This window comes from Electrophorus electricus, chromosome 7 (assembly GCF_041902795.1).
Source record: "Electrophorus electricus isolate QZ-2024a chromosome 7, ASM4190279v1, whole genome shotgun sequence".
Taxonomy (NCBI): Eukaryota; Metazoa; Chordata; class Actinopteri; order Gymnotiformes; family Gymnotidae; genus Electrophorus; species Electrophorus electricus.
Window position 1 is genome coordinate 9,463,964 of NC_137503.1, and position 14,631 is coordinate 9,478,594.

The 14,631-nt window shown below is 40.8% G+C and overlaps 1 protein-coding gene across 1 annotated transcript; it reads right to left on the minus strand.

Annotated features, from left to right (window-relative positions):
• Window positions 1-37: 37 nt before the first annotated feature.
• usp4 (ubiquitin specific peptidase 4) lies at window positions 38-14,474 on the minus strand. The gene is made up of 22 exons (XM_026997528.3): window positions 14,244-14,474; window positions 12,590-12,717; window positions 11,992-12,122; window positions 11,406-11,532; window positions 11,111-11,256; window positions 10,908-10,969; window positions 10,664-10,810; window positions 10,334-10,451; window positions 9,959-10,132; window positions 9,550-9,708; window positions 8,956-9,180; window positions 6,897-6,980; window positions 6,705-6,799; window positions 6,378-6,560; window positions 5,918-6,150; window positions 5,588-5,812; window positions 5,395-5,465; window positions 5,200-5,315; window positions 4,880-5,029; window positions 2,782-2,885; window positions 2,235-2,323; window positions 38-1,984 (listed from the first exon to the last, which is right to left on the minus strand). The coding sequence occupies exons 1-22, from the start codon at window positions 14,390-14,392 to the stop codon at window positions 1,862-1,864; spliced, it is 3,039 nt and encodes a 1,012-aa protein (XP_026853329.1). The 5' UTR covers window positions 14,393-14,474; the 3' UTR covers window positions 38-1,861.
• Between the last annotated feature and the right edge of the window lie 157 nt (window positions 14,475-14,631).

Sequence of the window (14,631 nt, forward strand, 5' to 3'; positions counted from 1 at the left end):
CCAAATTGAAATTATCAAACAAGTGAATGACCCCCAATCAGGCTTTAACTCTTTATTGTCTTTTTGATTTAAATGATGTTTCAAAATCTGGGGTTGCACATATTGCCATGATAAATATCAGAACACAAAGAAGTTATGTATCCTATTTTGCAGATAGTACATGACTATTTACATCTATGCAACATCACTGAAAATGTACTTTTTTTAAAAATGGATATGATTTTTAATAACGTGGCAAGTAAAAAAGTACATTGGCCAGTATGTCATAATTCTAGGTTCCATGTCATTTTTTATAGCAGGATATCAAGCAAGTACTTATCCCAGCTCGACAGAAGAAGCAAAAACCTTGTCTAAACAAGTTTTCCATTTTGCAGATTTTTAAAGCTGTCTGCATGCTGATATTCCACAGGAAAGCACAAGATAGATGATGGATACTCACTGTTTTGGTAAAATTTATAACATGGGAGGGTGGGCTGTAGTACTGACATCCTCCAAATATAAAGCATGTTTACATCTGTAAGAACTTTGCATTGAGTCAGGTGACAAGCAAAGTAATGCCACAACCAATAAAAATGGCAAATTCACCACAGGGTAGCAGTTAGGGCAAAGTATTCAGTGACTGTAAGGATGCTGCTGTACAGCATCTGCCCCAGGGTTTGAGAGTAGGAGTTTTCACCCATGCCAAGCACTGCAGCCTTTTTCAAGTCTTGTAAATTTAGCACCACTTTCGAGCAGTGGCTCGATACACCTCTCCATTGGCCCTTTGAAGAGATGCGCAACTGCCTAAACAAATATCCACTGAAAATATGCCAAATGAAGATTCAGAAGCTTTTAACATTGAAAATGTCTCAACTAAGGAAATGCCATTTGTTAAATCTCAGAGCCTTTTTGACAAGCAAGACATGTATGTGTACCACATTTAAAACTAAACCCACTCACACAAGCCCCCGTTTTAACAGTTCTTGGGGCAGAAAGGCCGCTAGTGCTAACAAATCAGAGAGAGCAGCACAATATTAAAGATCAGCAGTGTAATCATCCTCACCACATACATTTTATAGTTTAATTTATACTGTCTACCCCAGGCCTTAAGAATAAAGCCTTAAAGTGAAGTACATGTAAAAGATTTCTTGCCAAAATGTCACACTACTTGACGGCCACGTGTGTGGACATAGCATCAGAGTTGATGTTTAGTCAATAAAGGAAAGTCTCCTTTTTAGAATGGGGTTTTTACAAAGCAAATATTTTTTTCTGAGAAGAAGCTATTCCTCACAGGAGGCACATAAAATGCTTTCAGGGAACACTGGTTAAATGTAGAGAGATAAAGCAGGAAATTCATCAAACACCTTAGTTTTGCATACATTTCTCACAATTTCTGTATAGATATGCAATTTTTCCCCCCCCATCCTGAAAACTGAAGATGCCATCAACACATATGCAACTTTGGTTGATACAACTATTCATTTGGCTTCTTTTGTTGTCCCCTTTTCCACTGGGTTACACATTATTTGCCTGCATCACAATGTTGTAGGCAACGTTTAACCATCTTCATGTGCATTGAGAGGCTGATTTCCCACATCGTCCTTTTCCTCTTCTTCAACTAAGAAACGGACCTCAGCAGGTAGCAAGGCCCATAGAGAAAATCTCACATCACACTTCAAACTCAAATTTTCTATTTTTGTTGTTCATTTTTTATACTTCTTGGCTCTTGGTAACAACATGTATATTGTGGAGGAACTTATAATCAAGCAGAAAAAACAGGACTTCTGACTCTTGCAAAAATCACAGAAAAGCCTGGGATGTGCATTGTCAGTTCAATCGTTCATGGAGATTTTTTATTTCAGTGCCTAAAGACTAACATGCCTCAGTTGGTGTCCATGTGGTCGTCCATGGAATCGGGGGCTCCTCCGAGTGAGGCGGAGGCAGTGGGCCGAGATGGCCCCTCTCCGTCTCGTCGCTGGTAGAACAACACATAGGCTGCCTTGGTCTGAAAAAGAGATGGGTAGATGACTGCAAAGAAGGGTCGCTCTGAGAAACAACAGCCATGAGTCAGGCGACGTGCTCCCATTTCTCAAGGTCTAAAACATTCTTTATAATTCTCGACAATAACATGGGTTCTATGCAGTCAACACAGAGAGTGCTGGTGGAAAAAGATTTCATGGATACTTATGAAGCTCGAACAAAAGTTTTCAGGTGTCTTTAAACAAAGAAGTGGAAAAGACACTTGAGTATCTTACCACTATCTGATCTTCAGAGGCAGGTGACACACTGCTGTCATCAAAGTAATACCATTTTCCATCAGACTTATTCTTAGCATATGCAGTGTCTGTAAGAGGAAGTGATAGGAGTTACTGATTAAGCAAACGGGTCTGCGGTATCAGAATTACAAATATTGAAGTATTTCATGTCATCGGCGCAAATGGAGCAAGATAAGTATTTAACCAAGCCAGTACTATTTAGTGGAGTGCGTATGATAAAGACCCCAGTCACATGCAGTGAGATCATTTACACTTCCTCCTTCTACAGTGACCAAGAAAAACACTAGAAACCCTATCATGTTGCTTGAGAAAGAATGGAGGATTGGAGGGGAAACAAATGGTGGCAATCTACTGGAAGCAGATAAAACACTCAAGAACAACGACAAATTGAGAATTCTGACAGACTGAGGGTTTGAATGAGATTAGACAAATATTAACCCACTAGCTAAGACCTGTAAAGATTACTGAGGCATCTCTGTAGAGGAAGTCAGAGTTTCAACATAAATGCAATATATATATGACTCACAGTGACCACCTCCCATTCCTCCGTAGTGGTTGGAGACAGCAACAAGGTCATAGACATAGGGACTAGCTTTAGGGTCACAGACAAACTCGGACATATTCAAATCCCTGTGAAACAGACAACCCAACATTAGCACAATACCAGGGACTTTATGAAAATTAGCTGAATACGAAATTGCATACAACCTTTCAATCATTTCACTTAACCTGAATCATTTTAGATTCTGTATTCTTGCTTAATTTATAACCCTTGTTGGAAGTTATCGTTATTAAATAAGTACATAAGAAATGATCAGACATGCTTATAATTTTTTTTTTACTAACCAGGAACAAAATGGTTTGTTTTTGTCATTTGTAAATGAGCTGGGATGTTGGGTAACAATGCAGACCACTGTATATGGTTTGTGATTTCACAACTGTTCTTTTTGAACAAGACTTTAAAATCAGAACCTCTGAGCTTCTCTTAAAAGGAATTCTTCTGTTATTAGTCATTTCAACATGAAAATATTTGTCTGAGCATTTTCTGAGATGGTAGATAAACTCCATAGCAACAACCTTTTCACCTGGCTTAAGAACACAATGTGAATAGTGACACTGTCTAAGCTAATGCATATAGCCAAAATTTCCCTGTCAGAAGAAATTAAATCTTCCGTTTGTACAAAGGTCACGTTTGTCTGAACTACTGAGCAGACTGCACTGTCATGAGTGAAGCAGTTATTCCTGTTACACAGTTATTTCACATAGAAAAAAAGGCTGAGGAATTCTGCCACCTCTGCTTCTTAATGAGAACACAGCCAGTCAGTCTCTCAGACAACATCTGGTACAACCAGGATTCAAATCAGAATGGTAGCTATAAAAGAAGAAAAAAAAAGCATTGCTAAAGAGTGTGCTTACCAAGTGTGTCCATCCACTCTTAAACTGGACACACTGCAGAATTCTCCAAACCATCATACTATGGGCCTCCAGTAAACTCACACACCACAAATCCAGACTAAAGACTAGACAAAACATATGGCACAAGGCATAAGTCATGTGTCTGTCTTGAACACTTGCTCCCATCTGGTGGAGAAAATATTATATATGTGGTGAAATTCTTTTTCTCAGCACCTTACTAGGGTGTTTTTCAAAACTTCTGAGCAAAGTACCTTATCAAACCAGATCATTCAGGTAACACATGCAAGCCACCATTTCCAGAGGCCATAAAAAAATCTGAGGCCAACCTGAGCACTTACACAGGCTCTAGAAATTGGACTAGCACTGTTTCAAATTGTTACGTTTACATATTCAACATAATGATGAATAAAACATTTCAAAAGTGTCTTGTCTTCTAGAACCACCAGTATTAGCATTATGTACTCATTTCCAAAAACCTCTCAGCATACACACGCGCGCGCGCGCACACACACACACACACACACACACACACACACACACACACACACACACACACACACACTGTATAATCCTCCTGCTTAGGGGTATCAGAGCTAGCATATTAATAACTTACATGAACGGATGCTCATTCTCTTTTAGCATCCGTGAGCACACATGACTGGAAGTTAAGGGTAAATAAATTTCACATAGCTGCAAGTTAGAATTAAACAAGACTGCACAAGCTAGCATTCACGTCTATGTTAGGGAGTGTACAGAGACTGCTTAATAACTAAAGAGGGAACAGCCTTGCCCATTTCAGACCCATCCCCCTAGTGCTTACACAATGCACTCATAACCAAAGCTGCTAACATTACCCATCCTTAATTTCAACAAATAGCTACTTAAATAAATTTATTCTATTGCCTAGCAATTTGTGATGCGAAAAAAGAATCAATAATTTTTTAATTTGCCCACAGCAGGTAATAATTTACAGTATTGTTATGATAAATACATACAAGGGCTTTTGGTCTACATTTAGTTAATTTTCAAATGTGCACAACAGATTTCCACTGTGTACACCACATGTTGCAATTATATGGGTGCTACGTATACAACAGTTTGAGGATTACTGTCGAACTTCTTAACAGGAACAAATTAAATGCTGCCTTCAGGTCAATGGCAACAAAAGGAGGAAACTGCTCATGTCCATTAAGACCAGACTGTCTGACCTGATGGGGAAGTCCACCACTGTGTCCAGTTTGTCTCTCCAGCAGCGGTTGTAGGAGAAACGTTTCAGATGCACTACCAGAATGCGGGGCAGAGACCACAGGTCAAACTTCTTAGTGGCCTGTTGGTGTTTCTTACATGTGGGGCAGTACCTGCACAGGGAGATAGCACTAATAGTTAACAGCTCAAAGCATTTTCAGACAGAAAAAAAAGCAAGTGTGCATAATAGTCAATTAATTGATAACATTAATAACAAAATTGTATGCTAAAGTGGTTCACTGCTGTGTGGCAATAGCCATGATGTCAGTGTATTCCTCCTCACCAAGGGTCGTGCTCTCCCAGGGTCTCCATAGTGGTAAAGAGCTCAATGCATTCCCTCAGAGCCACTGTAGCCTTCTTCTTCTGGGCCTGCATCATGCTCTCATGCTTCTCATAGGCCTTGAGAGAGAGAAAAGAGGTGATGTAATTTGGAGGAAAACTCCACTCAGACTTTAGGGAATGCAACTCATTAACTCACCTCTGCTTCCTGGTCATCGTAGCAAAGTCGTTTTGTGTCCGAGTCCCAGTCAATAGCTATTGTGGAATGTGCTGTGAAAATGGGAGAGGGTTTTTTTTTTTGGTTTTGACTTGATTTTCCTCCACATTCAAATTGATAGATCTCTTAAACTAAAAGTTAAATGAAAGAAAAGCAAGAAAGGTGCAATAGTTACGTGTGAGTTTGAGGATGCTTCCATCACATGGTAAGGAACTGATGTTGGCCGTGCCGTAGGAGTTGACCATGCTGAAAGAGAAGAGTTTGGGGCAGGAAGAACATGCCTTGCCACGGCCAACGGGTCCGTTCTCAGGCTCGGAGCCCTCTTCCTCCCCATCCACAGTCTCCGACTGACTGCTCTCTGGATCGGGGCTCACCTGGTGGTCCATGGCCTCGTCTTCACCTGTGACAATGCCAAAGAGAAATAGGAGTTAGCCAGTGCTCATCATGAACAATTCATGCATAATCTGCAAAGAAGTTAACGCTTCTTAAAGTTTTTCCATCTCACCGTCGCACACCCCATTCGGGCCATTGCAGGTGTCGGAGTGGCTGCTGCCATTGGTTGAGCCGGCACTGCAGGAAGCCGCATCCGACATGGGGCTGCTGCAACCACTCAGCCCTGTGCTGTGATTGGAAAGGGTTAGTGCTCCACAGTCCACTGAGTGGCTGCTGTTGGAAGATGTGGCTGAGGCAGACGCTCGGCTGTCCATCATGGCACCCTGTGAACGCTTCACGTAGCGCCTAAACAAATGATTTACCAAAAAAAAAAATAATAATTTCTCTCTTCAGTTTTTGAAGACTAACCACTTGGTTTGATTATGAGAAAATTACTGAAAGACTATTCTCCAAGTGTAGAATAAACCTGTGCCCAATTTTGGGAATTTCATTCAGAAAAGCAGGAGCCTGCTACATAGGTGTGGGAAAACAGCTCTGAACTGTGGTGCTCTGTCTAGTAAGGGAGAACACACCCGATTCTCTCCAGCACGCGTTCGTACAGTGCACCCATAGTCAGGTTGTGACGGGGGACGGAGATGAGGAGCGGCTGCCCGAACAGCACGGTACCCGATGAGCCTCCCCCGTGCTTCACATGCCTCTCTCTGAAGTATACGGGCAGGTTCATCTGCTCGCTGTCCTCCTCAAACACCTCGTAGCTACAAGACATGTATGGTATCAGAGGAATCCGTATACCTGAACACACATCATGTTTAGCTAGAAAACAAACTAGTCAAAAAGGCACAAGTGAAGTTTCTAATGCAATTAAATATTACAACACTACTTTTGATGACCGGACTTACACAAAGATGTCATCTTTTTCCATAATCTGGTTAAGACCATCATCCTTTCTATAGATTTTATGAAATCTGTGATTGTAAACATCAGCCACAATCATCTAAAATAAAAAAAACAGAGGACATGTAAACTGCAACTCAACAGCAAGGGAGAAACAGGAAACCAGCCGTAAGTAAAGGTGGTGTTTTGAGTCTCACATTGTCCACAGGAACTCCAGAGAGTTTGGCCAAAGCACTGCAGAGGTCTGCCACTGCTCCCAGTTTAGGGACGACCACACGAAACTAGAGAGTAAGGAGGAGAGAGAGAGAGAGAGAGAGAGAGAAACCCATGAAGGACTTTCATATGACCTTACTTCACATTTTATAAGTATCACTAAAATAACATTACTGCTGTCATCTCCACGTATTATATTTGAAAGAAATAAACAATATATTCATTCAATCTCAAGTTTTGTTGCTATTTTTTCATATCATTGGGAATGAGATATTGTTTCTTCTGCTATGGTACACACTACTATAGCCATGACCAAAAGTTGAGACTGACACCAGTCTTGGTTTTCAAAGTTTACTGCCTCGGTTTTTTTAGCTCCTTTTATCAGATGTTCATATAGTATAGTGAAGTACAATTATACAGCACTTCATATGTTTTGTTTAACTTTTTATTGACAAATACATCCAGTTTAAGCCAAGACAATATTTACGGCATTGACCCTTCTTTTATAAGACTGCTGCAATTCACCCTTGACATGCTGGATATCAGCTTCTGGGCAAAATCTTGAGTGATAGCAACCCATTCTTGCTTAATCTGTGCTTGGAGTTGATCACAGTTTCTGTGTTTTTGTTTGTCCACCCTCTTTTTGAGGACTGACCACAGGTTCTCAACGGAATTGAGATCTGGGGAGTTTCCATGGACCCAAAATTTCAACGTTTTGTTTGCCGAGCCACTTGGTTATCACTTTTGCCTCGTGACATGGTGCGCCGTCATGCTGGAAAAAGCATTGTTCATCTCCAAATTGCTCCTGGATCGTTGGGAGAAGTTGCTCTTGGAGGATGTTTTGATACCATTCCTTACTTATGGCAGTGTTCTTATGCGAACTTTTGAGCTAACCCACTCCCTTAGATGAGAAAAAATCCCACACATGAAAGGTCTCAGAATGCCTCACTGATGGCATGACGTGGTAGTGCTCACCTTTTCTTCTCCAGACAATTATTTGTCCACATGTCCCAAATAGTCTGAACAGGGCTTCATCAGAGAAAATAACTTTACCCCAGTCCTCTGCGGTCCAATCCCTATACATGCATAATGTCAGTCTGTCCTTGATGTTTTTCTTGGAGAGAAGTGGCTTCTTTGCTGCCCTTCTTGACACCAAGCCATCACCTCACTGTGCATACAGATACACTCACACCTGTCTTCTGCCATTCCTGAGCAAGCTCTGCACTGGAGGTGGCCTGATCCTGTCGCTGCATTCTCTTTAGGAGACGGTCCTGGTGCTTGTTTGACTCTCTCAGGTGCCCTGGAGCCTTCTTCACTGCAATTGAACCTCTCTCCCTGAAGTTCTTGATAAAATCAACCATTTATCAAATTTAGTGCTACAAGCAGCAATGTCCTTGTCTGAGAAGCCTTTTTGATAACATGTGCAGTCATCATTCCATTGTTCCTTGGAGGTAACCATGGTTAACAGAAAGAAACTTCAAGCGCCACCACCCTTTTAAAGCAACTAGTCTGCTCTTCTAATGAGCATAACAGAGTGATATCAGCTGTTTGTCCTCGTTAACACTTTCTCCTGAGCTAACGTGAACATCACTGAAATGATGTTAGCAGGCCATTTTGTGGCAGGGCTGAAAACAGTCATTTTTGTGGTTAAGTTCATTTTCATGGCAAGGAATGATTTTGCAATTAATTGCAATTCATCTGATCACTCTTCACAATCTAGAGTTAATGCAAATTGCCACCATAAAAACTGAAGCAGCAAACTTTGTGAAAACCAAACTTTGTGCTAGTCTCAAAACATTTGGCCATGACTGTAGAGTACAGCAGCACAGTACACAGCACAACATAAGGGTGCATCCCCAACACAACAGTATGAGGTAAGTACCGAAAAAGCAGGAAATACTATAAATACAGTACAGTAAAATACAAAAAATAGAGCACTATATGTATGGACAAAGACAAACCAGTACGTGGTAGCTTGCAAATGTCAAATCAAACCCAATACATCATAAAAAGTGTAATTAAGAACATGCTATGGAGTCTTACCTGCATGGGTTTAGACTGGGGGTTCATGCGGACCAGGACAACCTCCATGGTTCGGTCCTTCTTCATGGGCAGGGGCAACGTGAGGTAGCAGAAGGGGTCAAAGGTGACGGACACTTTGGAGCATTCTGGGCACACCAGCGTAGACTTGAACAGGCCGTGAAAGATGTCCACAATGATGGAATCATTACGTAGCCGATGGTTTGTCCATGCTTCCTTGGCTACAATCTGGCAATATTGAGTTGACAAAACAGTCCACACAGGAGCGTTCATTATTGACAATACACAGAAATCTGAAGTCATGGCTATTTACACAGTGAAGATGTTTCACAGAAATCAAACTTGATAAGCATACATAATCAACACTAAATAGTGGTTGGTTGGTTGGTTGGTAGGTGCCCCCCCATCTCTCTCTCTCTCTCTCACTCACTCACTCACACAAAAACAAGTATCTTCTAAATGTTTAATACAGGTGAGAAGAGTAGAGAAGGTGAAGAAAAGGGAAAAAAAAAGAAAAGACAGATTCTCCACTGATGCCCAGGGTGTGTGAGGGCCAGTGGCAAGCCCACTGCGCTGCTGTACTGGCTAGAGCAGTACCTCATCTGGCCGGCCCTCAGCATCCCTCAGGGCCAAGTAAGGCTTCTTCTTCACACGGTTCAGGTCCTCGTGTAGGCCGTCTAGCAAGAAGGCCAGCAGCTCCTGAGAGTCCTGCTGCTGGTACCCTGAGAACTGTGGAGCAAAGCGGCCAACCTGTGTCTGGACACAGAAAAACACAATCACCCTTCAGAATGAAGCCTTGCCATGCATCAAAGGTCACTTCACTTCATATTTAACATTTCTAATAAGTTTCACTCAAATCATGAATGCACTTTTCCTTTACCGGTAGGCTCTAGCTGCATGGGCTAAAAATGTTAACATTCATATATTTCATGAGGAATCAAGGATAATTGCATGACAAGCAAGTTAACAAAAATGCTAACAACAAAGCCTGTTTCTGCACATTTACTTTGAAAGTACGTGGGGCTATGTAGCTGCTCCGGCTAAGCCACATCTGCTTCACCAAATCTGCATAGGCCTCGGCTATCTCCCCCCGCATCCCTAATGGATTCTCCCGGTTGATCTCTGCCTCATACTGGTCCTCCAGAAAATATTCTGTCAGCGGGGTTGAATTACTCAGGCACTGGAAGAGATATATAATGAAAACTGAGAGAGGCATATACATGCATCATAAAGTTATTATAAAGTTATAAAATTATTGAGTACAAGTGTGTGTGTGGATAATATCTAGTATGCAGAAGTCAAATAAATGGTTTTTGTTCCATAGGAAGTTGTTGTGTGAAAGTATAAGCTATTATATTTGAGTATGTTTGTGTGTGTTTACCTGGAGTGCAGAGTTCATGAAGCAAGTGTTTCCCAGATTACTGAGGCCACAGAGGCCAGGCTGTGAGGCAGACTCTCTGTAGCCATAGGATGAGCTGTACGAGCTATAGCCTCCCAATCTGTGCGAGAGAAAAAGAACAGTCGTGACATCACAATGGAAAACATTCATCCAAGTCAGGCATGAATTCAGAAATCTGAAAACAGAAAATAAAAACAAAGATTTTCAATTTACAAACTAAAAATGGAGATCAATGTGAAGGTGACTGTAAAAGAATACATGCGGTTTTTTTTTATTTTAGATGGTACATTTTTATATCATTTAAAAACACACCTGCTACCGGTAGAGGTGCTGTTGTTCAGCATGTAACTAGAGTTGCTACTGTTGTCTCCATTGGTCACTGTGGAAGAAATGGTGGCAGATGAATTGGAGGAGAGCTTCGGGGATGTAGTGAAAGTCCTAGAGGTGGCAGTACTGGACCTGCAAGCAATTAAATTAGTCAATAAAAAGAACTTGTTAACACTGGCTGATGTTGACAAATGTCCAACAATGTGAAGAGAAATCTGAATATACTCACTTAGGATGGGAGGTTTGTCTAGGCCATGTGCCGTCTTCATTCTTCCTCTCAATTACAAGCACCTGAAGGCAAAGATCTTGTCACTGAACTCATTCAAAATCAAAGTGGCTTGCAGAGGCAACTCTCTTTAATTGCTAACCATGCCAACTGGCTTGGCTGGAAGCTGAATGGAATGGAGTGTTGAGGGATGTGCAGAGTCCTACCTGGCCCTGGAAAAGGCCGGCATCTTGAACAGTGCTGTCAGGCTTGTTTAGCTGCTCATAAGTGTTGCTCATGTATTTGTTCCACAATCGCGTCTCCTTTTCTGATGGGATATCAAAGAGAGACCTCATCTCCTTCTCAATGGTATCTAAGGGACAAAAATGATTAAAAGTCAACAGTGACCTACCAGTCACAATTCACAAACAGCTCTGACTTCAAAAAGAATTAAGAGACATGCTCCAACTGTGCTTCACTACTAGACATCTGTCACTATGTTTACAATAAAAGGTCTCATACCAATGGTATCGGCTTTGCTGAAATGGCAGGTAACCACATTGTCCATGTTATCATTTTCACAGAGGTTTAGCTCCAACAGGTAGACCTCCACTTTACAGTGCTTCACAAACATGCCATGCTCAACCACCTGGGGGGTGGGGGGATGGATCAGTGAGACAAGTTTGTGTTGTAAACCAGAACACATCTGCAATCATGGTTAAAGGGTCTGTAACCTTTGTGCATTGGACTAAGCATTAAGGTCGTGTGGGGAAAAGCAGGACAAGTACAGAGCTGGGACTAAAATCTCACATTATTCAAACTCTGCTAAAACGTCTAAACTATTTTTATATTTGTATAATAAAAAGACCCAACAAGAAAATGAAACTTAAACTTTAAAACTAGATACACTGCTGTGGTGACTAACAATGCAAGAAAATGCAAGCAAAAGAAAAGGATATATGTTCAAATACTATAAAATGTTTAATATGCTATCTCTTTGTATATTACTGCTTTTACAAAAAGTATCATATTAAACTAGACAGTTGCTAAGAAGTAAAGCAAAATGTATCTGAAGACATTATTCCCATCATGATTCAATTTATGTTACCTTCCTCACAATGGGTCGTTGACCCTCTAGACAGCCATACCAGCTGACGAGTTTATTCCATGCTTCTGTGGGCACCAGAACATAATCTAACTCATCTATAAGATGTTCTTTCAGCAATTGGCTTTCCTGGTCTGCAAAACAAAACAAAAAAACAGGAACAAAATTAAGAATACAACAACTAAAATATGCATCAAATTAAGAATGCTGATACGAGATAAATGATATCAGTGTTGCTTGGAAAGTTACAGGTCCCATATGGTAATTTTAATTGTCATTTTAGTATGTTTCATTCAGGATAATCCTGTTATCCAGGTTTCATGTTCTTACAAAAAAAAATGTTTTAACTAGTGGTGTTAATTAATTGTACACAGAAAACACCTTCAATGTCTTGTTATTCAACATGAAGCAAAAATGGTCAGCCATAATTACAGGGCAACAACCATAACAAAAAGCAGGGACTTCATGTAATGCATGTACATGTGGTTATTCATTGATGTTCTCACTTAGCAAGTAAATAAGTCTCATTAATTTAGAATCATTTACTTCTTCTATACACAAGACATATCTTTTACAAGATTCATATTGATTATATTATTACCTGAAAAAAGTCCAGAGTTGTCAATGGGTCCTGGATATAAATTGCGTTCTCCAACATTGTACATATCCCAACTATCAAAGCCCACATATTTTTTCCACTGTTTGAACCATCGGCTGTCAATCAAAAACCTACATAGGAAAGATAGAGGGCACAGTTCATCAAAGTAAATCACAAGAAGGTAATACCAATCCAATTATATAACTAACTTTTCCAATGTGTGTGATAAATTGTTTGATTAATGATTAACACAAAGCCAATATAATGCAAAAAGCAATATATAAGGTAAACTACCACATTCTGTCTCACCTTACCAATACAGAAACAGTGAACCGGAAAGTCTTAACTCTGAAGTAGGAATCTGTTTTGCTGCATAAGCTTCTTAGCAAGGACTCCAAATAAAGAAATGATGTGAATTTACAGCTGATTTTCAGTTATGCTATTGGCACAATAGCCTGTAATGACAATTCTAGAGAGTAAATTACCCAAGTCAACCCTAATCACCAACTTATATTTTTCTACTGTCAAACTAATTACTAGTACAGATCGCTAATATGAAGCCCAAATGAACAGTCATGCAGCTGGGTGGTCATATCTTGGTTCTAACATCACAACATAATACTACGGCGACATAACCTCATACTAGGGCTTGGATTGCTTTTGTAATTGCCTCGGGGTTTTTCGTTAATCGGGTTTTTTTTTATGGTGACAATCAACACAGTCGCTGGGTGTTATCCAGTGCCCATGACAAAGCAGTAGCTGGCTACTGTAGCTAGCTTGGTAGATTGGTTACTAACATGACTAACCTAAGCTTGCTAAATAGCATGTAATGCCTGTATACCTGTCTACAGACAGGCTTTGAAAAAATAAAGTGTTTTTTTCCCTCAGGGAGGTGACATGACCTTATAATAAGCAGCTATAAAACATGATTTTTCCATTCTAGCCTAGTTAAAATAGCCACCATTCTTGGAAACTGCGTAAATAGCCAGCTCCTTGTCGTAAAATTCTGGATGACCTAAGAATTGAAAGCCAGGTAGAGCCACATTATTTATTTCATAAATAATGTTGGGGAGTGTATGTAATTGGATTGATCCGAAATTCAATTTCCAAAAAAGCGACGTTTTAACAGGTGAACTGAAAAGTAACACCAGCTAACTGATTAGCAAAATAGATACCGGTAACCTTAGCTAACTTCGGGAAGCTAACGTTAGGCAACGTTAGGCTCGCAACAGCGAGCTACCCTTAGCTCAGATAAGACGTTTGACTAAAGCTACATAGGTAACTAGCTGTCAACAAATATAGTAGTTAGCTAGCTAGCTACGTCCTGTAATAGTACACTGAAATCAAATGTTGTCAAAATAAGGCATCAGCCGCATTTAAGCGACAATCAGATTAGCTACTTTGCAGGCTACATGTTAGCCAAGCGTTTAAGAACCTCGATTTAGCAGATTTGCTTCCTAGCCTGTTAGCTTAGCTAGCAGTTTCCTGTCCAGTGTCAAACTGTTTCCCTGGCGGTAGGCCTGAAATGATTCACACGATCGCAGCGCAATCAGGCTAGCAACGCTATAGCTAATTAGCTAGCTAACCTAGCTAGAAACGTAAGGTTGTTTGCTAACTTGGATCCAGCGTAGACAGCGATACGTATATTTAGTCTTACCATTCGTCTCCCTTTCGGAGTGTAGTTTTTAGTAGTGCTCCGATGGTCTGTTTTTGGCTGTCGACAGAAGGTAAGGGGGTTTGGGATAGAACCGGCTCCGCATCAGGGTCTGAAGCGTTACCCGACTCGGGTCCGCCTCCCTCCGCCATCGTGCAGTGAGTGAACCCGCAGCGGTCGTGAGCACGCGCAACCGTAGGAAACGTGCTAGCTTGCCTGCCTGCCTGCCTGCCTAGTAAACAGACAAGTACACTACTCCTAAGTTCTGCGATTCGCAGTTACATACACTCGACACTGGGGGCGCATGCTCAACCTATATGTGGAGGAAAAGCTTTATAAACATTGTCCTTACTATACCAATTGATTAGTAGACGTAAACTCTAAAATTAAA